Source organism: Colossoma macropomum, unplaced genomic scaffold (assembly GCF_904425465.1).
Source record: "Colossoma macropomum unplaced genomic scaffold, Colossoma_macropomum, whole genome shotgun sequence".
In the NCBI taxonomy this organism is placed as follows: Eukaryota; Metazoa; Chordata; class Actinopteri; order Characiformes; family Serrasalmidae; genus Colossoma; species Colossoma macropomum.
Window position 1 is genome coordinate 23,773,425 of NW_023494787.1, and position 26,798 is coordinate 23,800,222.

At 39.5% G+C, this 26,798-nt stretch overlaps 1 protein-coding gene across 1 annotated transcript in view; it reads left to right on the top strand.

The window, feature by feature from the left end:
- The window catches only part of LOC118804896, a 70,721-nt gene that overhangs the window by 39,004 nt on the left and 4,919 nt on the right, over positions 1-26,798 (top strand). The window contains exons 33-60 of the mRNA XM_036565509.1: positions 8,806-8,939; positions 9,048-9,155; positions 9,665-9,722; positions 10,096-10,200; positions 10,296-10,376; positions 10,463-10,596; positions 10,697-10,819; positions 10,932-10,977; positions 11,438-11,497; positions 12,574-12,666; positions 12,956-13,074; positions 13,203-13,310; positions 14,967-15,024; positions 15,198-15,308; positions 16,137-16,238; positions 16,348-17,016; positions 19,161-19,247; positions 19,927-19,995; positions 20,089-20,222; positions 20,315-20,428; positions 21,659-21,716; positions 21,973-22,056; positions 22,198-22,326; positions 22,412-22,660; positions 23,399-23,515; positions 23,625-23,699; positions 23,861-23,935; positions 24,101-24,234. Coding sequence (XP_036421402.1) covers positions 8,806-8,939; positions 9,048-9,155; positions 9,665-9,722; positions 10,096-10,200; positions 10,296-10,376; positions 10,463-10,596; positions 10,697-10,819; positions 10,932-10,977; positions 11,438-11,497; positions 12,574-12,666; positions 12,956-13,074; positions 13,203-13,310; positions 14,967-15,024; positions 15,198-15,308; positions 16,137-16,238; positions 16,348-17,016; positions 19,161-19,247; positions 19,927-19,995; positions 20,089-20,222; positions 20,315-20,428; positions 21,659-21,716; positions 21,973-22,056; positions 22,198-22,326; positions 22,412-22,660; positions 23,399-23,515; positions 23,625-23,699; positions 23,861-23,935; positions 24,101-24,234 — 3,434 coding nt within the window. The remainder of the gene's footprint in view (positions 1-8,805; positions 8,940-9,047; positions 9,156-9,664; positions 9,723-10,095; positions 10,201-10,295; positions 10,377-10,462; positions 10,597-10,696; positions 10,820-10,931; positions 10,978-11,437; positions 11,498-12,573; positions 12,667-12,955; positions 13,075-13,202; positions 13,311-14,966; positions 15,025-15,197; positions 15,309-16,136; positions 16,239-16,347; positions 17,017-19,160; positions 19,248-19,926; positions 19,996-20,088; positions 20,223-20,314; positions 20,429-21,658; positions 21,717-21,972; positions 22,057-22,197; positions 22,327-22,411; positions 22,661-23,398; positions 23,516-23,624; positions 23,700-23,860; positions 23,936-24,100; positions 24,235-26,798) is intronic.

Sequence of the window (26,798 nt, forward strand, 5' to 3'; positions counted from 1 at the left end):
TGGTGCATAACCATAAAGATATCAATGATAGATTCTGTAGTTTCTTCACATCTTTGTATGCCTCACAGTATCCCATTGATCCAAGTCGAATGCATTCTTTTTTCTCTAACTTGGACCTACCGTTAATTAGCGACCAACTTAATCCTAATCTGGGAGACCTGCTTGACTTGCCTGAAATCACCACTGCAAAAATGACTATGCAGAGTGGCAAGTCACCAGGACCAGATGGCTTCCCTCTGGAGTTCTATAAGAAGTTCTCAACTCTGTTGGCTCTGCTACTTCTCTCTGTATTTAACGAATCCTTTTCTAACAGCTGTCTACCACCTACTCTAACACAAGCATCAATATCTCTCTTGGCCAAAGAAAACAAGGACCCTACTCTCTGTGATTCATACAGACCTGTTTCACTTTTAAATGTAGATTTTAAAATATTGGCTAAAGCTTTTTTTTTGTTTGTGCATTGCGACTTGAAATAGTTTTATCCTCAATCATCTTGATGGATCAAACAGGCTTTATACGGGGACGCAACTCTTTCAGTAATTTGAGTCGCTTATTTAATGTAATTTATACAGAAGCTCCTTTGGATTCGCAAGAAATAATATTCTCTTTGGACACGGAAAAGGCTTTTGATAGAGTGGAATGGCCTTATCTCTTCCATACTCTTGAAAAGTTTGGTTTCCCTCCTAAGTTTATTTCTTGGATCAAATTGTTATATGCATCCCTGGTAGCATCTGTATGTACTAACAACTTCCATTCGCAGTATATCCACTTAGAACAAGGCATGAGGCAAGGATGCCCCCTATCTGCTTTATTGTTCACTATAGCTATAGAACCATTGGCCGTGGCTCTGCGACAGTGTCCTGACTTCAAAGGTATTCGCCGTAAGGATGTTGAGCACAAGGTCTCGCTGTACGCAGACGACCTCTTTCTTTATGTCTCAAACCCCCTATCATCAGTCCCCCACATTCTCTCCATCTTAGAGAACTTTGGGAAATTCTCTGGCTACAAACTAAACTTACAGAAAAGTGAGTATTTCCCTATCAACTCACTAACTAACATATTACCCCCTTCCATCATTCCTTTTAAAGCACAGAGGATTTCAATATCTTGGCATAACAGTCGCATGCTCCCTCGATGCTCTCTTTGACTCTAACTTTGTCCCCCTCCATGATCGTACCAGGAAAGATTTTATTAGATGGTCCGCACTGCCGCTCTCTTTACTAGGGCGAGTTAATTTAGTTAAAATGATAATTCTACCCCGTTTTCTATACTTATTTTCTAATATCCCTGTTTTTATCAGAAAAAGTTTCTTTAACAATGTAGATAAATTGGTTACTGCATTTCTGTGGGGGAATAAAGGTTGCCGCATTAAGAAAACCTTTTTACCGACACCAAGGCAGCAGGGTGGGATGGCACTGCCAAATTTTTTATTTTACTACTGGGCATGCAATATTCAAAAGATAGTGTTTGAATGTCTCCAGAAGACTCCCCTTCTATTCCAATATGGGTGCAAGCAGAGAGATCTTGCAGCCCATTTTCTTTAAGCTCTTTGGTATGCTCTTCTCTCCCCAAAACTGGAGGTACCTCTCTTTGTTTTCTTAATCCTGTAGTCACCGATACCTTAAAAATTTGGTCCCAATTCCAGAAACACTTCGGGTTACAATTGATTTCAGTTTTGAGTCCCATTGTGTCAAACTATTTGTTCCTACCTTCCTATTCTGACTCAGCTTTTTGTATGTGGTACAAGAATGGAATTAGAAGCTTAAAAGATTTGTTTTCAGATAACTCATTCCTGTCTTTCACCGAATTTTCCCAAAGATTTAAACTACCGAGAAGCCACTTTTTCAGGTATCTTCAGATAAGGAGCTTTACTCAAAAAGCATTTAGCTCCTTCCCTAGTTTACCCCCATTGTCAATAGTTGATATGTTGCTGAGTTTAAATCCCAATAAACGTGGCACTATTTCCCATATATATTTTACTATTAGCTCTATAAATCCTCAGGTGTTGGAGCATCTTAGGGCTGCATGGCAGCAGGACTTAGCTATAAGTTTTTCAGATGTTGAATGGGAGGGCATTCTTCACCAGATGCACTCATCGTCCCCTTGTGCAAGACACGGGTTGATATTTAAAATACTCCACAGGCTCCATTTCACTAATGCCAAATTGGCCAAAATATTTCCTAATACCAGCTCGGCATGCAGTAGATGTAAGCAAACGCCAGCCCCCTTAGCCCATATGTTTTGGTCATGCCCTAGACTGGAGGGGATTCTGGAGGAGTATATTTAAGTTTTTTAATGACATCTATGGTGTCGTAATTGAGCCACATCCCCTACTGGCTTTATTTGGCACACGACCTGAAGGATCATCTCTAACTAAAGACAAGTGCCATGTTATTGCCTTCTCCACCCTGCTAGCAAGAGGCCTTATTTTTTTGAACTGGAAGGGGTCTACCCCTGTGTGTGTGTATGTACATGTATATATGTGTAGGTATGTACATATGTATCTGTGTAGGTATATGGATATGTGCATATGTTTATTTTATGTATTATTTTATTTATTTATTCATTCATTTTAGTATTTTATTTAATTTTTTTGTTTTTTATTTATTTATTTTAGTTAGTTTGCATGTTCTGCCAATTTTATTTTCTATTTTATCCATCTCCTATTTGTATTTGTACTTATGTTTATTATCACTGTTTTATTATATTGCTTTGGGTGGAGTAGAGAGACAAGGACGGGTCTTTGTGGGAAAGGGTGTAGGAAACCAAACAAGGAGTTCTCTTATATTAGTTTATACTGTACTCTGTTGTCATTGTTGAACATTACAAAAGAAAAAACAGAATGTTCAAAAAAAAGAAAATGTATGTAATATTCTACTCATCAGTATCTTAAAACATAATGCAGAAAGTTTTACTCACAAACAGTTATGTCTACAGCACAAAAAGTGAGGATGGACAGAGATGAAATTACTGCTTCATCACACACACAGCTCGCATCCAAGATGGCTGCACTGACCTCTAACCCTCATAATGTGACTTAACCAGCAAATCAGAATTAAGGAACACTTTTGCCTAACCTTAGCAGCGCCATCTAGTGCTGTAAAATAGAATAGTCAATGTATGAAAGAAGTCACAACACTCCCCATCTGGTATTGTAAAATACCACTATACACTGTCAGTCGTTATTCTCCTGTCTACGATGGTGACATGAGATAAATGACTTGGGAAATTGGTCTGAGGAAAGTCTTTGCCGTTCCAACCTTAGTGACTCTCAGCTCCACCTTCCTGACTTTCCCGTCACTGCCAGGATAAACCTTTCTTACGCAAGCCATAGGCCATTCATTCCTTTTAACTTGCATGTCCTTCATCAGAACTAAGTCTACCTCTTTGACATTGGACCTTTCAGTCTGCCATTTTCTGCAGCTGTGTAGAGTGCTTATGTATTCGTGCCTCCAGCGCTCCCAGAAGGTATTTGCAAGATTGCTTCCATTTTTGCCGGAAGAGGTCCTTGGTGTCGAATGTTCCTGGCACAGGAAGAAGAGGGCCGACCTTTTGTGTTAGCAACATGGCTGGGGTAAAGAGAGCAGGTGAATCAGGATCACTAGAAATGGAACCCAAAGGTCTTACATTCACTATTGCAGAGACCTCTGCCATAAACGTAGACAACACTTTGTGAGTGAGTCATAACTGGGGAGTACGCAAGAGCATAGAGTCCAGTATGCATTGACAGATACCAATCATCCTCTCCCAAGCCCCACCCATATGGGAGGCATGGGGAGGATTGAAAACCCAGTGACAACCTTCTTTGCGAAGGTAGGTTTTTACGCTTGGTTCTCAGTTCTTTACAAGCACCCACAAAATTGGAGCCACAATCAGAGCGTATTTGTCTTACAGGGCCCCTAAGGGCAAAGAAGCGTTTAAAGTGCGTTAATAAAGCTAGATGTGTCCATGGATTCAATCAGCTCAATATGGACAGCACGGACACACAGGCATGTGAAGATGACTGCCCATTGTTTGTTACTTGCATGGCCTCCCCGAGTGCACTGCGAGACGACTGTCCAGGGTCCAAACACGTCTAGCCCAATGTAGGTAAAAGGAGGATCTGTTTTGAGGTGGTCTTCAGGGAGATCAGCCATTTTTCGTTCTATGGCTTTGCCTCTGAGCCTCTGACACTGAACACACTGGTGGATGAGTCTATTAATGCACCTTTTTGCGCCAACGATCCAGAATCCTGCACTTCTTATGGCTCCTTCTGTAAAAAGACGGCCTTGGTGCTTGGTCTGCTCATGAAAGTGGTTCACAAGTAGAGAAGCGATGTGGCTTTTGCCAGGGATGATGATTGGATGTTTCTCTTCAAAGTGTACCTCAGCATTATTCAGTCTTCCTCCAATCCTCAGAAGACCATCGTCAATGATTGGATTTAATTTCCTCAAAGTATTGCTCTTGGAAATTTCTTTTCTTGCCTTCAAAAGTGCTAACTTGCCTAAATAGACTTCTTGCTGTACAGATCCAAGGATAGCAATTTTTGCTTGAGACAGTTCTTCTACACTGCGAGGCCTTGAACAATAATGCCACCCACTGCAGGTGCTCTTCTCTGCATTGGATTTTCAAGAGTGAATGACATGGATAAGACAGGCGATGGCACGCAAGAGGGACTTCCAGCTGGAAAAGCGTTGGAAGCGGCATGGACTGCTACACTGGTGCAGTTTGACCAGATTTCAATGTCAGAGTCTGGGTTGATGAGCTCATAACATTTCTCTTCAGTGGAGAACCCATCTGGATCACAGAGAAAGGTAGGTCCAGATAGCCATATAGAGTTATGAAAGTCTGAAGCAGTTACAGAACGTGTAGCAACATCTGCGGGATTCAAACTTGAAGGTATGTAATGCCACTGTTCTGGCCTGGTAGACCTGCGGATTCTTTGCACTCTATTACTGACATAGATACAGAAGGGTCTTGTTTGGTTGCAGATGTATCCTAGTACCACCTTACTTGGCACTGTGGAAGGAGATGTTTGCTGCACCTTAACAATGAGCTTCTCTTTGACATGAATGAGGTTAGGGCATGGAGAGCGTACACTTGGACGTTCACTGGACAGGATCTTGGTACGAAACGTGTTCACAACAGCTGGTCTGTGTGCAGAACCCAGGCAGACATACCCAACTATAACCCAGCCCAGGTCAAGTCGCTGGGCATAAGAGAAGTTACTGGGACCATCAAGCTGCTCCCTAACCTTGTGTAACTGAAAAATGTCTCTTCCAAGAAGTAGAAGTATCTGGGCATGAGGGTCTATGCTAGGAATCTCACATGCTATGGGTTTCAGGTGTTCAAAGTGCCATGCAGCTTCAGCAGTTGGAATTTCAGAACGATCATCAGGCATGTGATCACATTCAATAAGTATAGGTAGTGATACACTTACTACGCCATCTAGGGACTCAGTCTGGAATCCAACTGCCTTTCTCCGTGAAGTTTCAGAAATACCAGCACAGGTACGTAGTGTGTAAGGAGTGTTGGTGCCTTCAATGTTAAACACATCAAAAAACACAGACTTGGCCAAAGATCTGTTACTTTGTTCGCCTAGGATGGCGTACATCTTTACCGTGTTCTTTGGGCAGTTCTGAGGGTATACATTAACCAGGCAGATTTTAGAGCATGATTTGGGGCTTGGACCGGTACCACTGACTTCTGTCATTTTGACGTGATATCCACAGACTGGACTCTTCCCCACCATGCTTTGGCAAGGCTTCTTGGTTCCACGGAGCTGGTTCTGGGTGAAGAGATGAAATGTGTTTCTCACTGTTGCATTTGCTGCACTTGATAGGATCTTTACAGTCCTTTGCAATGTGAGTTGTGGAGGAACAGATCCTGTAGCAGACTCCTTGTTCCTTGAGATAGCTCTTTCTCTCCTCTAGTGGTTTTGCTCGGAAACCTCTACAACGTCTCAAAGCCTTTTTATGCGATGGGCACTGTTTCTCAACATTGGTCAGCTTTTTAGCAGATGTGCTTGTTGCAGACACATCATCCATTTGTGCTATCTCTGTTTTATGAGTGGCGATGGAAAACTTTGCAGGGCCTTGTCTTTTGTCAGTCATGTCTGACCTTGTGTGAAATGCACCAGAAGAAAGGTTAAAACTTGGATTATTTCTTGAATCAGCTTCTCAACAGACAAATTTTGTGAAGACGGAAAATGGGGGGAATGTGACTCTATGTAGTTTTTGTATTGAGACCCATAAGCAGTCCATTTTTCCTGCAGATTGTGAGGTAACTTTTTACCAATTTGATTAACACCTCTTGATATGTCCAAGTATAAAGTCCCATCAAGTAGCCTTCCGATTTTGCAGACTCCAGCTCAAGCAATAAATCTCCAAGCTCTCTAAGCTTTAGGGGATCTTTGTTGTTGAGTTCAGGGAAGCTTTCTATTTTGTCAAGAAGGGCCTTTTCAACAACTTCAGGAGATCCACAGGTCTCTTCTAATCTCTCCCAAGCCTTCTTGAGACCAATATCAAGATACCTGATGTGCACAGCTCGGATTCTCTTCACGTACTCAGCTGACTGACGCCCAAGCCACTACATCAAAAGATCCAATTACTCACTTGAAGAGAGGTTCAGTCCTGCCTTGGCCCAATAATTTTCTGGGCGATCGTCAAACCTGAGGAGCCCAGAACTTAACAGCTCGCAACGGACAAGGAATTTGGCAGTGTCACTTACTGAGGTGTCTTCACGTGAGGGAGGATGTGTTTGAGAAGCTGTATAACCTTGTGCAGAAGGATGATGATCTGTGGGATCATGTGTTGAAGTTTGCTGATATTCTTCCTTTTTCACATCTTTGGGCTTTGATGTAACATAGTGATCTGACCTTTCACCATAAAAGGAGAGACTGGGCAAACATGGTTCAGAGCCTTCCTGGACTTGATAAGCCTCACCTTCCTGTTTGATGCAACTTTGGTGAGGAAGGGGTGACGGTGGTAGAAGCTGGTGCACTTGGGTTTGAAAATGCTGTTCTATGTAATTGCTGGTGTGCTCTTTTGAATCTACTGCAGGTAAATTGATTGAAATGTTCTGACTTCCATCAAAGGTGAGCTCCAGCCAGAGCAGCAGTGGCTTCTTTTTCTTGTTCTAAAGCCATCAAGGTACTCTCCATACAAATCTTTTCTAGTCTAACAGCAGTTTCTTTGTCGATGAAACTGGCTCGTGCACGGGCTGCCTCTGCTCTTGCTCGAACTTGAGCAGCAGCCATACTAGCCGCTGATCTTTTTGATGCCAAAGATGAACTAGAGGTGACTGACCTTGTCTCATGAGTTTGCTGTGCCTCTGTTTTGTCTGCTCCCTCCATAACTATCAACTTCTACAAGCATACAAGGTTGATGTAAGGGAGAATAACTGGCATATATGAAGGCTTCACCACTGTTCCAGTGTTAGGTGCCTGCTGTGCAGTGTTTTTTCACTATTCTGTCCTTATTGCATGTAACTTAACACAACTTGACAGATAGCTAAACAGCTGGGATTGAATAAAGAGCTGGACCAAAGGCGTTTCAGTGTCTTCAGTGTTTACTTTATCCAGATTCCCAAATCTTTTTTGTGAAACTGCAAACAAACATTACATATCTTCAGTTTTGGAAGACATCAGTATGCTTACAAAACCACTGAGATATTTGTAAAGCAACATGCTTTGTATCCACACAGTATGTGATATAGAAAGGCATCTAACATTACTAACAGCTCAAGAAAGAGTAATATTCTACTGATCGGTATCTTAAAACATAATGCAGAAAGTTTTACTCACAAACAGTTATGTCTAAGGCACAAAACATGAGGATGGACAGAGATGAAATTACACCTGCTTCACCACACACACAGCTCAAATCCAAGATGGCTGCACTGACCTCTAACCCTCATCATGTGACCTAACTAGCAAATCAGAATTAAGGAACACGTTTGCCTAACCTTAGCAGCGCCATCTAGTGGCCATAAAACAGAATAGTCAATGTATAAAAGAACAGTCACAACATGAACAGTGCCCACAAGTGCACCTGTATAGAAAGAAATGGTGCCCTAATGGCCCAATAGAAGTATGTTTTTCATAGCTTGATGTCAAAATGAATGAAGCTTAGACAGTGTTCAAAGAAATCCACTTTATTCATTCCAAATTCAGTACATCTAGGAAATCAGAATGTAGGTTTTATGAAATATGGATCTTGCTGAACAGATAATTGTGCTGTCACAGTTTAGGGAATGTTCTACCATCCGGACACTTCTTCTGCTCGCTGTTAATAAGTTTCTGGCACTATGTTAACTTTTCAGCGGCTTGAGTCAGTGGTTCATACTGGTAAGGCTCAAGACACACTGCCTGATCAGAAACATTTTCCCCCGTCGAAGAAGGGGATGGTAGTGGAAAAACATTGTCAACCTCGTAAGACCTCTCAGTTGCGAAAGTGCCGTTTGTTTCTGCCACTCTCCATATTTTCTGGTAGCTAATGTTAGCCATTAAAACACAGCAGCCCAGCCCACTCAGTTTCCCTCCCAGCTCATCTCTGAACCCAACCATCACTGCAGTACCCCTCCCATTTTTGAGCATTTTTTAAAGTTAGTCCAGGGGTGGAGTTGAGCTGAAAATAGTGGTCTTTAAAGGATCTGCTGCTAATGTCTTGTTCATAGATGCCACAGAGAACCTTCAGAGGTCTTTGATTTCTTTGGTGTTTTTATAATTTCCTGAAAGAGTACAAACTTTTTTGTGTTTTCTTTTTGTTTTTGTTATTTAAAATCTATTTGTGTGTGTGTGTGTGTGTGTGTGTGTGTGTTTTTTAGGTTTGAATTCTGTGATTGAGTGTCACACTGATGGGCTACCACCATTCTACATATGTGTGTCATGCAAAGAGAGAGTTACCGAGAACTCTATAATTAGACATCTGACAAGTCGTGACCATCAAATAATATATCTGGTAAATGTATACCCACCAACAGCATTGTACACATAGATTTCCCATTACTAACCTTATACAGATTGCTCATTTACTTCCATTTTATTCTTATCTGTGTGTTGGCTTTAGAGGTCAATAAAATATGCTCCTCTGCTGGCCAAAAGAAGAGTGAAGACAAAATGGCTGAGAAACCATGCCATTATGTTGGAGAAAACTGAAGGATATGGAGAGGCAAAGGTCTGGTTTAATGTTACATTTTACTTTTTTGCGGTTTGTCTTCTGTGACAATTCACCTAGGGCCTGGCGGGTCACAATTTCTGTGGAAGCATTTAAGCAAAAACTATGTTTAATTTATTTTGTGTGCTCCAAATATTTTTGGAAGTTTGTCCATATCACATTATAAATTTCTCTTACCACACTGATTGCTAATATCTGACTGAGCTGAACTTTCCAAATGCCAGGCCTTAGGAGTTGCTATAAAATATTTAGTAAAATCAATTTATTATTTTTTTTGGTTGCACGTGGAACTGTAGAGTAAGTCAGAGCTGTCCAGTCTTATCCACAAAGGGCAGGTGTGGCAGCAGTTTTTCATTCCAAACCACAAGTGCATACCTGATTCCGGTTGTTTAATCAGTCTTCAAACAATTGATCGTGTGTACTCCACATTTCTTGGAATGAAAACCTGCAACCACACTAGCCCTTTGAGCGGTTTTCCCACTTATTTATATTTGCCATCCCCCTTTCAGGTACTAGAGTTGGACGCTCAAGATTACCATCAGATCTTCAATGCTCCCATTGTAACAGGTGAGTTGAAATACAGTTTATATTACATTTATACTTAGATTTGTTTGTGTAACAAGCATAATGCAAAATACTAAACAAAGGGAATGTAACCGTTTGTGTGTTTTCTTTTTGTTTTTTCTTTTTTTTGTGCGTGTGCGTGTGCTTGTGCTTGTGCGTGTGCGTGTGTATGATTGTGGTGTTTGAGGAAGCACAGATGAGGAAGCACAATGCCAGCTTCCTCATCTGATGACTCCAGATGTAATGAGGGACCAGGAAGTGCATATATTATAACAATTGTGGTACATATACAGGTTGTGTATTAATTTGTAGACGAAGAGTATGCCTAACTTCTGCATATGGTTTGTTTGTTTGTTTTTTTTTTTGTTTTTTTTAGCACTTAAAAGCATAAAGGAAAGTGAAGAAAAGGACAGCCCATGTGGTCACCTAAGAGGAAAGGCAATGTCAGATGACTCCAAATCTGACACGACTCTTAAACAACGTGTGTATAAACTTTGTTTACCTTGTTTAAACAGGAATGTCTGCATTCTATACCTACATCATTTTGTTTAAATGCTGATGAATGATTTGTGGCAGATTCTGATGACGAACCTCTCCGGAGTTCACCTCATTTATGGTCTTACCTGACTAGTTCCTGTAGAACAGAGCCTGTAATCGGTCAGTACTCCTCTTCTTCCCTTGATCCTTGACTAGTATGATTACTGAATTTTTTTGTAGTTGTAATTGTTTTGTTTTTTTTTCAGGTTTGAGTGTGGTCACAGAGTACCGCAGTTCCTCTGGTCAGAACTCATTTCTGTGCTCAAGCTGCAAAGTAATCCTCCCTACCAGTAAATATATGTGCCATCTGATTAGTCCACGCCACCGCTTTACCTACATTGTGAGTCAGTTTTAGCTGTTCACTGAGAAGATTCATTACAATGCCTCAGCTTTCCTATTGTGTAGTGCTAAATATTACTTGAAAATTGATTTTTCAACAGAAAGATAATCACCCAAAGCTTGTGGAAAAGTGGAAAGATACGATTGACTTGACTTATAAAATCCCAGTCCTTAAAGAGAAGGCAAAAATTGTGCAGGACAGCGAAGGCTGGGGACAGATTAAGGTTGTCATATTCTATCAATCACTCTATAATAAGATTATAAAGAGCATGTCATAGGGTTAGTTTTCAAATTTGGTCAATTGTTTGTTTGTTTGTTTGTTTGTTTGTTTTTAAGGTCGTGGAGAAGGAATCTCCAAAACTGAAGGAGCAGGCAGCACAAAGTAAGAATAAACAGAAATTTGAATAAGTCTGGAGTTTATTTATTTGGTCAAATTCATTACCCCATGTTAAATAATAATTTCCCGATCTATGTGTTAGATTTGCCTTACCACTCCATGTCAGCCCTGAGCACTATTCCATCCACACTATTACCATCACTATCACTATGACCTCTATATAAAAAGAGGACTAAATGTGCCCCAGTTCTCTTCTAAATAAACACATCCAATGGATGAAGCAAACCGATAGATCAAGTTTATAAATACAGGATTTGGATTGTTAGCTATAAACCTTTGGACCTTGCTGCTGAATTCTTGGCTTTTTTGCTAACAGTAGAGTTTGACAAAACAAATAATTGTATGTGAATAATTTCATGTGAAACAGCTCATAATGGCTAGCCATGGCTTATATTACTCACCAGGTAATTAGTTGTATTATTGTATTTGTACTGTTTTGATTCAGATGCTGAGAACTCAGTCAAGGCTCATGAAGCAGAGCCTCCTCAAACCAGTAGTGAAACAGGTGAGATGCAGAGAGATGTATTGACATTTAAATTGGTTTAATGATACATGCAAACTTCAATTCCAAAAAAGTTACCTTATGAACTTAATTGGGTTTTTCATTTTAAATAACTACATGTTCATTCATTTGATGCCTTCTAAACATGTCCCAAAAAGTTGGGACAGAAGCATGTTTACAACTGTTATTATCTTTCATTATCCATTATCTTCCATTTTTACAACAGTTAATAATTGTTTTTTATAATTTTTCTATAGTACTTTTAATAATTGTGCAGTAAAAACACCTATTGATCCAGTTTTGAAAGTGGATTTTTTTGCCCATTGTTGTATTTTGCACTTCATTATGCACTTGTTTTTAGTAGGAGACAGTCTAGAGCCACCACTCTCTGATTACCCAGCAATACTGTTGTAGCTTGTGCAGAAAGTGGCTTGGCATGGTCTTGCTGACATAAGAATGAATGTCCCTTAAACCTATGGAATCTAGAAGGTAGCCAGTCACAGATCTGCAACTTTCCCATGCCATGGGCACTAATACACCTCCATACCATGACACGGTCCTGACTTTACACTGATAACAATCTGGATGGCTCTTTCCTTTTTTGATATGGAGAACATGACATCCATTATTTCCACAAATCTGAAATAGTGACTCGTCAGACCACAATACATTTCCACTATGCATCAGTCCATTTCAGATGAACTTGTGGTGATGTCCATCAAAGAGGGATGTCCGTTTTTAATGCAGTGCCGTCTAAGGGATTAAAGGTCACAGAAGTTCAAGTTTCGGTTTTCCACAATTGCCCTGCCCCAAATTAATTGGAATGTGTTGCAGGCATCAATTTTACATGAGTGTACAAAAAACAGTGAAGTTCATATGGTAAAACATTAAATATCTCCTGTTCATACTGTTTCCATCTAAATCATTATAAATCATTTAGGGTTTTGTATGTCTTTTGTTTTTTTTTGCATTGCAATTTTGGAATTGAGGTTTGTGCTTATATGACAACTATAGAGTAAGTGTTGGTGACCGACTATTTTTATATATTTTTTTTATAATTAATGCTTGTTTTAAATTAGTACACACAGAGCAGCAGGGCCAAAACACCAAGAGGCGAAAATCTCTGAAACAGCTGAAAAAGAAGAAAATCAACAAGGACAGTGCTTTGATTGGTCAGTAGCACCTACAAAAGACATTGATATTTAAGGTTTACTGTTGTGTGGATTAATCTTGGATTTTGCTATATACACTCCCTGTGAATGGCAGGATTTATCAATCAACACTGATCAGAAATTAAAGCTCTACTGTTGTGAAAGTTTTCAGACCTGTAGTCTCATTCTCAAACACTAACAGTCACCAGAGTTCTTTGCTTGATTAAATGTTTTAATGATATTTTGCTGATTTTATTTAAGAAAAGTATATTGGCAGTTTTGCATTCACCTGTCTGAATTTGTTTTGCAGGGTTGAATTTTATTACGTGTGTGACTCATGATAAAAAGAAGCTGTTCTTCTGTGAACTGTGCTCTGTGAGGTGTCATTTAGACCACATGTCTAGTGTGACCCACAGAAAAACCTGTGTGGTAGGTCATTAAGTACCGTTCTCTCAATATCTCTTATAATTTATCTCTGTGTTGTACCACTGTGTGTCTGTGTGTCATAGACCATGGGTGAATGAATGGGAAAATAATATGTAACTTATGTTGTACAGGAACATAGATATCCTGGTTGGACTGAAAGTGATGCAAACATGGAGAGGATGAATGAGATTGTCTTACGTTTAGCAGCAGTGGAGCGAAGCACTGGGATTGGAATGAAGGTAACTCAACTGGCAGTGCAGCAAATTGGGGATGTAGCAATTTTAAATACCGACATAATTAATCTGTCTTAGCTCACTCCAAACTACTCTGTCCAGACATCAAAAACATTGTTAGCTTCTTGCAACTATGTTACTTTGTCTTCTCGCAAGAACTGCTAGTGCTGTCTAGCTGCTGCATCACACACCAGCAAAGAAAACAATTGTTACAACATTTACTTTTTATACTTAAGTATAAATGTTTTATACTTGAGTACAAAAGTTTAAATGTGGATCATTTTTATTTTTTGGCTCAATACTTCCACTTATTTTATTCATTTATTTGGAGTAATGATAATAAAAATGACAAGTTGGCCAAGTATTTTTTCATGTCTGGTGGAGAGTTTCGTGGCAGGCAAAAGAAGGCCAAGGCAGGATGCTAGTACAGAGAGAAAAGATCTTTATTCACAAGCATGCTGGAGAGTCTCAAAAGAACCCTGCTTGGTCTCTTCTAAAAATCTTTTTTAAAAGCTTATTTCTGGCTACCCAAGATTGGACTGCAGCCTGTATAGTGCTGATTGGCTGTAACTAAGGGAGTAACTCTGTTCTAGTTCTCCTCCACATTCCTGAGCCAGACGGGCCCAGGCACAGAGATTGGGTTATCTCACAGCTTCACTTTGTCTAAAGCACAAGGAAACACACACATACACACAATGGCACTGAAGAATATTTGAAGCAACACACACTTGTAATTCAGCTAATAAGGAATCATGCAGCAACGGCACACCGTATGCCAAAAGTATGTGAACAGCTGACCACCAAAACTATATGAGCTTGTTGGACATACCAATACCAAGGGCATTAATTGGCTCAACCCATTCTACTACTAGTGTTAATCTATGGCGACTGCAAGGCTATGTGTTTTAGCAGTGGATGAGGCTGAAACACCTGAAGTCAATAATTAGGAGGGGTGTCCACACACTTGTGACCATATAGTGTATAATCATTATTTCTTACCACTACTAATGCAGGCATCTTTACTACTCTACATATGGTTTGCGTCAAAGCTCTGCTGTGAGGGATCAGTCCTGTACTAATCCTTCCTTGCTCAGCCAGAAGGACCCATTGTATGAAAGGGAATACTAGACAGTAGAGAACAGGGGGGAAAAATGGGCAGAGGTCCAAGGTTTTCAGAATACCTTTACAAGTTAGTCAGTTTCCAAAAAACATCTGCTGGAACTGATCTTTCTTCTTGTTGGTTTACAAGCTGAGACAATAGTTTTACTCTGGTATGGTTATTACATTAAAATGGTGAAGTAAAAGTAATTTATTAGAAATTAACACAGGTAAAAGTACTTTGATTTGATGAAGGTTCTTCTATAAACAACACTATGGATTCTTGGATCACTTCAGCTTCAGAAATTTGGCAATATGGCATTGAGGCTGCCATTTAATGATAGGCCACATGTTGAATATGATATTCTCATCTTTTTTATTTCAGATTTTTTTTTTCATTTAAGATTTTTCATGTCAAATAATAACAGATAGTAAATAGTCTGCAGAGCACACATTTTTGTGTGTGTGTGTTGGGGGGGTGCAATTAGAAAATTTAAAATAAAGTGATAGGTGTATTTATGACCTGTGTCATTATTTGTATTTCTTTTTTTTCCTTCTCTTCAGAAACTAAACGTTCCTGCTGATGTTTTCACAGCCTTAAGGACTGCACCTATCAATGATGGTATGCCCCTTCACTGTGATTCATTAGACAAACCAGACTTAACTTTGGCTAACTTGTATAAGTATGGGTTTGTGATCAACAACATTAATAGCACCAAAACATTCATTCATTTAATTAATTAATTGTTTATTTGTCTGTCTGTCTGTATATCTGTCTATCTATCTGTCTATCAGCCCTGTCTCAGCTGAAATTACAGCAGACAAAACTAGAGGCTGGAATGGACCTAAAAGGTGGCCGTGCCTCTCCAGAACCCAATTCTAACACAGCAACTTACTGTACACGTGGTAACTACCAAAGCACATTATCTTTCCACCCTTTATGCTGTCTTGATTTTATTTGTCAGTTGTAATTCCCTCACCCTGTAGAATTGGCAGATCAAGAACCACCTATTTCTATACCTCTGTGGTTGTTTGTTTTATTTGAAAGAAAAAATTTACATGGAATGTATTCTTTGTAGCCTAAGTCCAGGGTTTGGAAAATTAACGAATCTATTTCTGGTTATAATAATCAGTCAGTGCACAAAGTGGTATTAATTTGCACATCATTGTACATTTCCACTAAATGCTTTTCATCCTAACTATATATAATTCGTGCCACATTAATCCCATCAAATAATCATTACATAAAACATAGTCTAGGTGATTTAATATATTTATTTATATTTGTATATGTTCTATATGAATGTGTGTTACAGCACATATGGTTATGGGCAAACGTTTGGGCCCCCTGGTCAAATGATATGTTTTGTTGATTTTCTAAGTGAAATACGTTAACACATTCTCTACAGGGAGCAAGCTTGAAAATGTAATTTAAAATATAAAATATACAATAAAATTTTCACAGCCCACATTTTTTTTTCCAATATGTTAAATTCAGCAAAAAAACAATTATGCATTAAATTATGCAATTAATAATTATGCATTAAAATCTGTCTACAGGATGTGTTCAAACCTGTCATTTGACCGGGGTGGCCAAACCTCTGCAACTGTAGTTGCGATCCTTATCTTAATTTAACTGCACTTAAATAATGTATTGCTGGAGCTGTCTGTCTGCTATAGTACTCCTGTGAAAGTATTGCTGAAGAAGAACCTTTGGCTGTGTTGTCTGTGCAGGAACCTACAATGATATTGACAATCACATGCCATGTTCTGCTGCAGCTAGCAGCTCTTTGCAGCAAGAGCAAGCCCCCATACTGGAGACGTCTATGATTCCAGGTGAGGTTACTCCTGCACCTACACACTGAACATAGTGAATTATGGTTTGTTCATGTTTTTCCTGAAATATGAAAGAACTAACAATATCTTTTGCGTTGTTTTTGTCTAGATGAAACATCAAATCCTCTGAGTGAAAGCCATTCAGGCCCCATACCTCTGGATCCTTGCTCTGTTTCCTCTGTTCCTGTCTCATCCCTTCCCACATTACCCGCTCCTTGTGACACTTCTTCTTTAGACCTCCATGCACCAGCTGAACCTTACAGCACAGTTTCTTCTCCACCACCAAGCATACAGACTTCCCCTGTTCCTCTGCCTCCTCTTCCACCTCCTGTCCTTGACCTACCTCCTCTCCCCCCTCTTCCACCTCCTGTCCTTGACCTACCTCCTCTCCCCCCTCTCCCACCTTCTGACCTTGACCTACCTCCTCTCCCCCCTCTCCCACATTCTGTCCCTGACCTACCTCCACTCCCCTTTTCCCCCATTCCTCTGCCACCTCCTATCCCTGACTTTCCTTTGCTTTCCTCTCAGCCTTTTACTTCCTCACAGTCACTCTCTTCATCTCCACCCCTGTATGAGCCCATCTCTCCTCCTTCTCTGTATAAGCCCAATTCTCCTCCACCTCTGTATGAACCCATCTCTCCTCCGGCTGCAGCTGAGTGTCAGGCCACACCTTATATTGCCTCTCCGTATTCTGCTTCTTACCAAACCTCCCCTTCGTCCATCTCTCTGCTACAGCCCTCCAAGAGTCATCCCATGGAGGGTGAAGATCATGCAGATGGTAAAACTTCCTTTCTTACTCCCACTCGTACAGTGTCTTTCTCTGTTTTCTTTATATAACTCTGTTTGGGTGTATGTCTATGTTTGTCTCTGCCTGTCTATCTGTTGGTCTTTCTATTTGTCCCTCCTTTTTTCTTTTCTGACACAGCAAGAATTTTATTTATGCTCTTTGATGCGTACTTACAGCCCCAAGGCACACATAACTCCCATTTGTGTTGTACTCCCCTTTTGAATCAGCAGTTTATGAGATAGACAGACATACTTCTCTAATGTTTTCACAGAAAAATGCCTGTAGTTTATAATCTTATCAGTCAAATATCTCTTATAAACCATCATTATTATACTTGCTGGCCCTGTTTTTGCTGGTAATAATAATAGTGCCAAGACCCTAAATCTTTTTACCTTGTCTAACTTGTGGCCCACACAACCGACCACAAAGGCTTCCACGTCCCACAAGATTTGACCAAGCAGATCATTTAAAGTGCAAACAAATGTGATATAGTAATCAATCTGCTTGATTTTGTAACGCAACACAGTAAACTATAAAAAATAACCAAACATTTCCTGAATCACCTCATTAACTGATGTTGTTTGGCAGCTGATAAGTGCTGGATGACATGCTGAATAAATGAAAGTTGGAAAAGGAGGTCTGGCAACTCCCTACTACGATCCCTGCTACCCAGGGCCCAGACGTCTAATTAAATCTCTAACAATTGCCAAAGAAAATCAAACAAAATAAAAAGACTTCAAATGCTGAGTTGGTGGAGAGAGGAAAGGGCTTCAGGGGGCAACCAAAGCACAAACAACATTCAAAACACAGCTTAAATACCTTTTTTCTGGAGGGGGGATGATTCCTTATTTAGCCATGTATAAGTCCAGACATATTACCATATTTGGTTTCTCCTGGGTGCAAATGCATCCTATGGCAGCTAAAAAAGAGCCTTATCCACCAGCTTTCGCTTTTAAAGACATCCTATACCATATGCTTACATAGTTCTTACTCAGCATGACCCATTTCAGAAGGTTCAGAAGCACACAGCTTAATCTTATATGACCTCCTTTAACAGAGAAAATCCAATATTTCTCTTCTTAATCAATATCTTATCTGCTGATTAATAAGATATTTATTCAAATCAGCCATCACACCGAACACAGTTTATTCATGCAGTATTTTCGGACAGCAGTAAATTTATTCAATCATGTGTATAATTGATAATGTCCTGCCACAGCCTACAAGTTAAAAACCACTGCTTTAGACTTTTGCGCCGTATTGTGTAATACACAGAATGTTTCTTGTCTGTAGTTAATAATATCACAGACATCACAAAGCAGCTTTACAGAAATGTGGGTCCAAGTATATATGCAAGTGTAATCATGTCAGGAATCTGGGTTTAATACGTTCATATTAGATAACTGTGATAACTGGAATGTGAGAGAACACTGGAAGATTCTTTGTTATTTTCATTATGTTTAACTATGTGCATTTTCTTTACATAAATACTAACATTTAAAATTCTGCTGTACTGTACACACGGAGGGTCCTTCTTTGATCCTCACTTTATTTAATAGCCAACATCCTATTTCCACAAGGGTCTAAAAAAACAGATCTGTTAAGAAATAGTTTGTCCCTATTCATTGACAGCTTCATCCACTACATGATCCAACTTAGAGCAGAACTGAATTTTGACCCAACAACACCATACCAAACCATTCCTGTCTGAACATCTCCATACTTAGATGACAGAACAGATCAAGGCAGACAAGCGCATGAAGACTGACCCAGTTGTGATTTGCTCGCACTCTTCTATTCTGTGATTTGCCGTGTAGAGCAGGGGTCGCATCTATTTTTTTTTCTATTGTTTCCAAAAAAGTTGGGATGCTGTGCAAAATGTAAATAAAAGGATGCCCACAGCTAACACATAGAAAGCGCTTTGAGTTTTAAATCACCACTCTTGTCTAGCATGACAGGAGAATTATCTGATGTATAAGAGTGGAATAGAGAGCTGAAATCTACCTGTGACGCCTGAACTTTGTTTCTCTGTAACCACACTAAATCATTCAGACACAGACTTTTTTTTTTTACTCCATATTCAGATAATTGTTGAAATGGAATGTTAATATCTGTGTGCTGACATATTTCTGCAGTGTGCACCCAGTCTATGCTAAGAGAGGAGAGCAGGCCTCTGGTCACTGCACCACCACACATGGACATTGTTCTGAACCTGCCCACAGGTTTGTGCTACCTTTGTATTCCCTCTACAGAGTTTTACTTCGTGAGAGAAATGTGTCACTTAAACACATTATTGCTTACTTTTTTCTTGTATTCTCCCGAATGTTTTATTTACCAAAAACAGTCATAATTTATGTTTACATAACCATTCTGATATTCGTACATTATCTCTGTTCTGACCAGCTGCCCTATATTGTGCGCCATTAAAAACATTGGGCTGAAGCACTGTTTATAACTTGTGAATGGATGGAGCTAAACTGCTGTAGGCTGAATAGATGGATGTATGTAAATGTGTTGTTTTTCGAGACATCAGAAAAATAATGAATTCAAAAGGGGCTGTTTTTGCAACTTTGCTTTTTTTATATATAAATATTATGCGCTGGTGAGTGAATAGCACATTTAAACATTTTAACCATGTTTACATACTATATTAACATCTTTTATCAAAAAACCACAAGGGAAATGTGCTTTTCTTTGATATGTGCTGCTTACGGGGGGAATTTCTTTAAAGTATTTCAAGAGGTGCTATCCTGAATGATCAGGCCCTGTGAGCCTTATTGAGAACAATCAAATAAATTGTTTATTTTCTCTTTGATAAAATAATTTTATTTTTGTGTAACTGCACACATGCTTTGTCTTTTTTTTTAATGCTAACTTGTTTTTGTCATCTGTGCCTGACAGTGGAAGGGCAAAGCAACGCCTATCTGTTTCTCAATTTGCGGAATCTTCCTAGTACAGAGCCAATTATAGGTATGTGCCTATGAAGTTACCCATATTATGTTGTTATATTGTAATTAAATTTAATTTTTAGAGAAATGTACTTTGTGTGTTATGTGTTTGCAGGTCTATCTAACATTGTGGAGTGCCGAACAACAGTCCGGCCAACTTTATTTTTGTGTCTGAATTGTACTGAGAAGTTTAGCACAAAGAACTTTTATTGCCATATGACCAGTGAGAAGCACCAATACTATTCCATTGTGAGTGCAGAAGTGTTTATGATGTTCAAGTTGTGTTTTAATTACTGTTTGCTCATAATTTTAAAATTGCATTTTTTTTTGCCATCTTTCAGAGGATTCGGTATCCTGGAATATTTCAGAAGTGGCAGTGGCAGACCAGTCATAAGCTGACTATTCGTGACTTGGCTAAGAGACTGGCATTGGAGGAGCAGGGCTTAGATGCCAAGGTAAACTATTTAGGGTTGAAAAACCTGATCATGACTGGATTTTAACATTAAAGGAAGCAAAAGGATGTTTCAAACAGATGACAGTTATTCCGGTTTATCAAAATGCATAAGTACACAAGCAAAGGTTATACTTTATACATAAACACAATAGCATAGTAATGTTATTCATTCCACAGAAATAGCTGAACTTATGACATCTGGAATGATGACTATATTGAGGAATGGTCAAGAGCAGGGGTGATTCTAAGATCAGAGATTTAGGGGTGCTGAGCACCCAATGAGACCAGCCCAACCTGTTTTTGTTGTAGTATCTGGAGTTCCATGTGTTCTGTTTTTGCAGGTTTGGAATGTTTAAGTTAGGGGGCCCCTGGTCCAAAGGCCCCATAGGGAGTGGGCCTCTTTCCCTTCCTCTCTTAGTTCCAGACAGATGAGATCATTTTAAAAAGGACCATATGTTCTGTTCCCTTTTTCGAAAACAAGCACCCTATATAAGCAGATATTCTGCATATATTCTGGAGGGGAACACTTTAGAATTGGCACAGATCCTCTCTCAGGTACTTTATAGTGCTTGATATGATACTGTTTTACTTTGTAATAAACATCTTATACAAGCAAGACGGTGTCAGCAGAGACATCTTCATCATCTTCACGTCATCGCTATTTAATAAACAACACTAGTCTAGCACCTTGGCTTTAATGTCAACATATAGGCCTACCAATGGCACAACAGCTTGTTTCTCTTACTCGAATTCAAACAATGATTGTTGATTGACAACCTGCAACATTAGCTTACTAGATACAAAAAACATCAGTTAGCTAACAATAACAACATAAAGAGTGATCTGTGATTCAGTGCAGCAGAAATGAGGACTGCTGCTAATGATTGTAATGTGTTGGTGCTGGGTGATAAGAAATCCTTGTCTGTGCTATATACTGGAGCCACCACACCACACAATCACACTGTAACTGGCTCTAGTGTGCATGCGTGCTCAGCACAGCTACTGCACAGCTTTGGGGAGAGCAGGGTGGGGAAAGAGTAGGAGAGAGAAGGTGGATCATAACATTTGCTTCAGAGACTTCCAAAAAAAAAAAGACTTTTTACTCTTATTTTGAGAGGTGCTGGGACTCAATTTAAAAAGGGGCTAGACACGCCTATGGTCAAGAGGAAAAATGATCTCTCAATTAAACAAAAGCCTAAACCAAAAACACTGGGTTTTTTGTGTTCTACAGGTCATCAAGCTGGACCACAAGCAGTATGACAGTGTGCAATCAGCAGACTTCCTCAGTGGTGAGTGCACCTATATGTGTCTGCAGTTGAAATGAACAGAACATCTCCTTTTTTAGATGATACACGTAAGACGGACGCGGCCCCTCTGTGACTTTTCTATTTATGCTTTTCCACATTGTTGGATATTCAGTTTGTGGTTTTCTTCAATTAGGCATATTTTGGGCACACATTGCATCTCCAGTTTTCTCTATGGGATCACTGAGGACTGATGTCATAGTTACAGGTCACTTTGATATGTGTGTTTTGTATATTTTAGCAATTGAAATACTACGGAGAATATATGGACCAGAACACAGCCAGAGTTCTCTGCCTTTGCATCTCACAGGCCAGACTCCAAGAGGTAGTGTGCCACCTGTCACAGTGCTCTGCACCACCCCATTATTATTATTTTTTAATTACACGTGATCACCTGTAGTGTCTTAATAAGCAATTATGAGCACATGTGAAGTAATGAAAGCCTGTCTTTGTGCTTTCTTTGCAGCAAGGTTACAGCGATGGCACGTAGAGACTGGTAGAGAAACAGATAGACATCGGCCACAGCAAAACTGTGACCTCAATCCAAGCCAAACAACACAACATGGACTTCATAACAGCCAAGTACCAGACAGGGGTGAGAAATAAACAAACAAAAATTTCTGTTTTGGTGGATAATTGTCTAGAACTGAACTGATGAGTACATGATGACTGTTTTCCAGCTTTTGATATGACACAGGGCAACCTTGATAGAAGCACTGAAATGAGCAGCCTCACCAGGGATCGGCTACAGCACAGTCAAAGCCCTCAGAAAACCAGGAAGGGCCCAGAAATGGCCAATGCTCAGACACAACAGACTCAGCATCAGTTTAAATCACAACCAGGTCTAGCAGCAGAGTTTGAAAGCAGAAACATTAGGCTTCACTCTCCTGAGACACATACTGAAAGTACACCGGAAGCACCTGGTACAAGTAAGTGAATGCAAAATGCGCCAGTCTGTTGTTGCAGAATTTGCTCCCCATAGGAATGAATGGCAGAAAGATTGTGCAAATGTTTGTACATCCCTCTTATGTCACCATGGAAGTACATTAACAATGCTCTAGCAATCACCTAGCAACCTCTGAGCAAAAATGAGTGATGGTAAACACTTAGCAATACTTTTGCAATCACCTCCAATACCATAGCAACCACCTAAAAGCACCCTAGCAACCAAATGGAACACCATAGCAAACCCATGAACAGTATAGCAAACCTGTAGCAACCACCTAATAAAATCGTAACATCCACCTCCAATACCACAGTCACCACATAGTAACACCCTATCAACCACCTGGAATAACATATGAACCGCTTTGCAACACCTTAGCAACCCCTAAAAAAAACATCTAGGAATACCCTACCAACAAATTAGAAACTGCCTAACAGCCACCTAAAATACCATAGCAACTACATAGCAATACCCTAGCAACTTTGCTTAAGCATTTTAATCAGAAAATGCAATTTACTAGTTATACTAGTAAATATATTAATGGCATTACCCAAAAACATGCATAACATGTAACTAGAGCCAACATTGTATATAAAAGGACTGATGTTCTCATTTGTTTTTACTAATGAAATTTTCTGTTATTGTGTCTGAGTGTACTCTGACAGTAATTAAATAACTAAATAACTCTGCCAATATACATATATATTTTTTTTAATTTCAGGTTGTGCCAATTCACATTCTTCACAAACTCCGGAGTTAACTGGCAAAGAACAAATAACTGCACAAACCTCTTCCTGTATGATCAGAATTAAACAGGAGAAACCTGACTATGATGAGGGTAACAAAATCCCTTTTTGAGCAAATGTATTTTCTATAGTTTTGTGTGTTTTTACAGATGATGCGAAGATTATAATGCAAGATTCAAAATATCTGTTTCATTTTCTTAGTTTCTCCGGGGACATGCGGTTTTGCAGTTCACATTGCTCCTAGTGCGGAAGCACCGAGTTCTAGAGAAGCTACAGGTGAGGGTACACAGTAGTTAATACTGCTCCAAATCTATTTAGTATTACAAAAAAAGTTTTAAATATTTTTGGTATTTGTGTATTACATTAGCAGCAATCCTTTTTGGACTACATGATATTAATGGATTAATTAAACTTTGATGTTTTTATTGCTTACACAGGAAATCCATTCAAGCACACAACTGACCTGAAAGAATATCTAAGCAGCAAAAGAGCAGCGTCGGACGCTGTGGTTGGTCAGTATCACTGGGTTTACATTCTCTGTACATTAAGTAGTACATTGTTTCTTTGTTTCTTAAATATATATATATATATATATATATGTATATATATATATGTATATGTAATATATGCGTGCGTGTGTGTGTGTGTGTGTGTGTGTGTGTGTGTGTGTTCCACAGGTCTGAGCTCAGTGATTGTGTGTCAAAGTGAGGGTCAGGCGCCACTGTACTTGTGTGTATCCTGCTCCAGCAAACTTAGCCATGACCTCATCATCAACCACCTACTGAAGCCTGGCCACCGAGATAGTTATCTGGTGAGTCTCCTTGGCTTACGCATAAAAACTAAAGTTTGACACTGAGTTTGTTTTTGTCCAGTCAGTTAAAACATAATCCAAATCCAAATCTCTGTTTCAAGCAGATTGGACAGAGTAAGTGTCTGAATTACCTGATAATCCCACACATTCTTTCATTCCACTGTTGCTGCAGCATTCATAGCTGTATTCTGAATGTCCTTGACTCTCCGGCCAAAACACACAGACAGAGACTACAGAGCATTCCTCAGATAAATGGAGCTTTAATACAAATGGAAGTGTGGGAGCTTAACAGGGCAAAAGAATCCTAAATCAAAATGTTAACTTCTCAGAGAGAGACCACTCAGTAGTAGGCACTTTGAATAATTTTGCAAGCATTTTGGGGAAAAAAAACAAAAAGTAATCAATTACTCAAAAGATAGATAAAAATGAGCAGTATGATGCATGCGTGCAATTATATTGTGCTTTATCCTCTGCACAGATTCAATTAACAAAAAATGTTAAATTGCAAATTAGGTAGGTGTTGAAAAAATACTAGTATGTATTTAAAAAATGTTCACCAGTAGCAAGCTGTTGGTCTGCACACTATGACAACAACAGTTTCCAAAAAAGTTGGGATGCTGTGCAAAATGTAAATAAAAACAAAATTTAATGATGTGCAAATAATTTAAACCCTTTGTTTAATTGAAAATAGTACAAAGACAAATGTTGAAATCTAAGAAATTTTATTGTTTTTGAAAAATATATGCCCATTTTGAATTTGACACCAGCGACAAATTTCCAAAAAGTTGGGACGGGGGCATGTTTACCACTGTGTTACATCACCTCTTCTTTTAACAACACTGTGTAAGTGTTCAGGAACTGAGGAGATTTGAAAGTGATTTTTTTTTTTTTTTCCCATTCTTGCTTAATATAAGATTGCAGCTGCTCCTTTCTTGTCTTTTTCAACTTCTGATGCACCAAATGTTTACAATGAGCGACAGATCAGGACTGCAGACAGGGCAGTTTAGCACACGGACTCTTTTACTATGCTCTCTCTGTGCTGTTGCAATACGTGCAGATTTTGGTTTGGCATTGTCTTGCTGAAAAAAGCAAGGCCTTCCCTGAAAACGACTTTGTCTGAATGGTGGCATGTGTTGCTCCAAAAGCTGTATATATTATTCTGCATAATGTTGCCTTCACAGATGTGCATGTCACCCATGCCCTGTACACTTATGCACCCCCATACTATCATGGATGTTGGCTTTTGAACTGTGCACTGATAACAAGCCAGATGGTCCCTCTCCTCTTTAACCTGGAGAATGCAGTGTCCATGATTTAGATTTAATTTTGATTTGTCAGACCACAGAACACTTTTCCATTTTGCCTCAGTCCATCTTAAATGAGCCTGGGCCCAGAGAAGGCGGTGGTGTTTCTGGATCCTCTTAGTATTTGGTTTCTTCTTTGCATGATAGTTTTAACTTGTATTTGTGGATGCATACAAACTGTGTTCACAGACAGTGTTTGTGAGCCCATGCAGTGATTTCCACTACAGAATCATGTCTGTTTTTAATGCAGTGCCACCTGAGGGCCCCAGCCAGTACTGATTTTGTGCCTTGTTCCTTGCATACAGTGATTTCTCTGGTTGCTCTGAATCTATTAATGATATTATGTACCATAGATGATGAAATCTGCAAGTTCTTTGCTATTTTATGTTGGAAACAATATTCTTAAGTTGATTCACTTTTTGTCCATGTTGTGAACCCCTCTCTATCTTTTACTTCTGAAAGACTCAGCCTCTCTGGGATGCTCTTTTGATAGATTATGTATGTATGTATGTATGTATGTATGTATGTATGTATATATGTATATACACCGATTAGGCATAACATTATGACCACCTCCTTGTTTCTACGCTCATTGTCCATTTTATCAGCTCCTCTTACTATATAGGTGCACTTTGTAGTTCTACAATTACAAACTGTAGTCCATATGTTTCTCTGCATGCTTTGTTAGCCCCCTTTTACCCTGTTCTTCAGTGGTCAGGACCCTCATGGACCTTCACAGAGCAGGCACTATTTGGGTGGTGGATCATTCTCAGCACTGCAGTAACACTGATGTGGTGGTGGTGGTGTGTTAGTGTGTGTTGTGCTCGTCTGAGTGGATCAGATACAGCTGTCCTTCTGGAGTTTTTAAACACCTCAGTGTCACTGCTGAACTGAGAATAGTCCACCAGCCAACAGCGTCCTGTGGGCAGCGTTCTGTGACCACTGATGAAGGACTAGAGGATGACCAACACAAACTGTGCGGCAGCAGATGAGCTATCATCTCTGACTTTACATCTACAAGGTGGACTAACAAGGTAGGAGTGTCTAATAGAGTGGACAGTGAGTGGACACAGTGTTTAAAAACTCAAGTAGCACTGCTGTGTCTGATCCAGTCATACGAGCACAACACATACTAACACACCACCACCACGTAGCAGTGCTGAGAATGATCCACCACCCAAATAGTACCTGCTCTGTGAGGGTCCATGGGGGTCATAAGGAGGTGGTCATAATGTTATGTCTGATCAGTGTATGCATGCG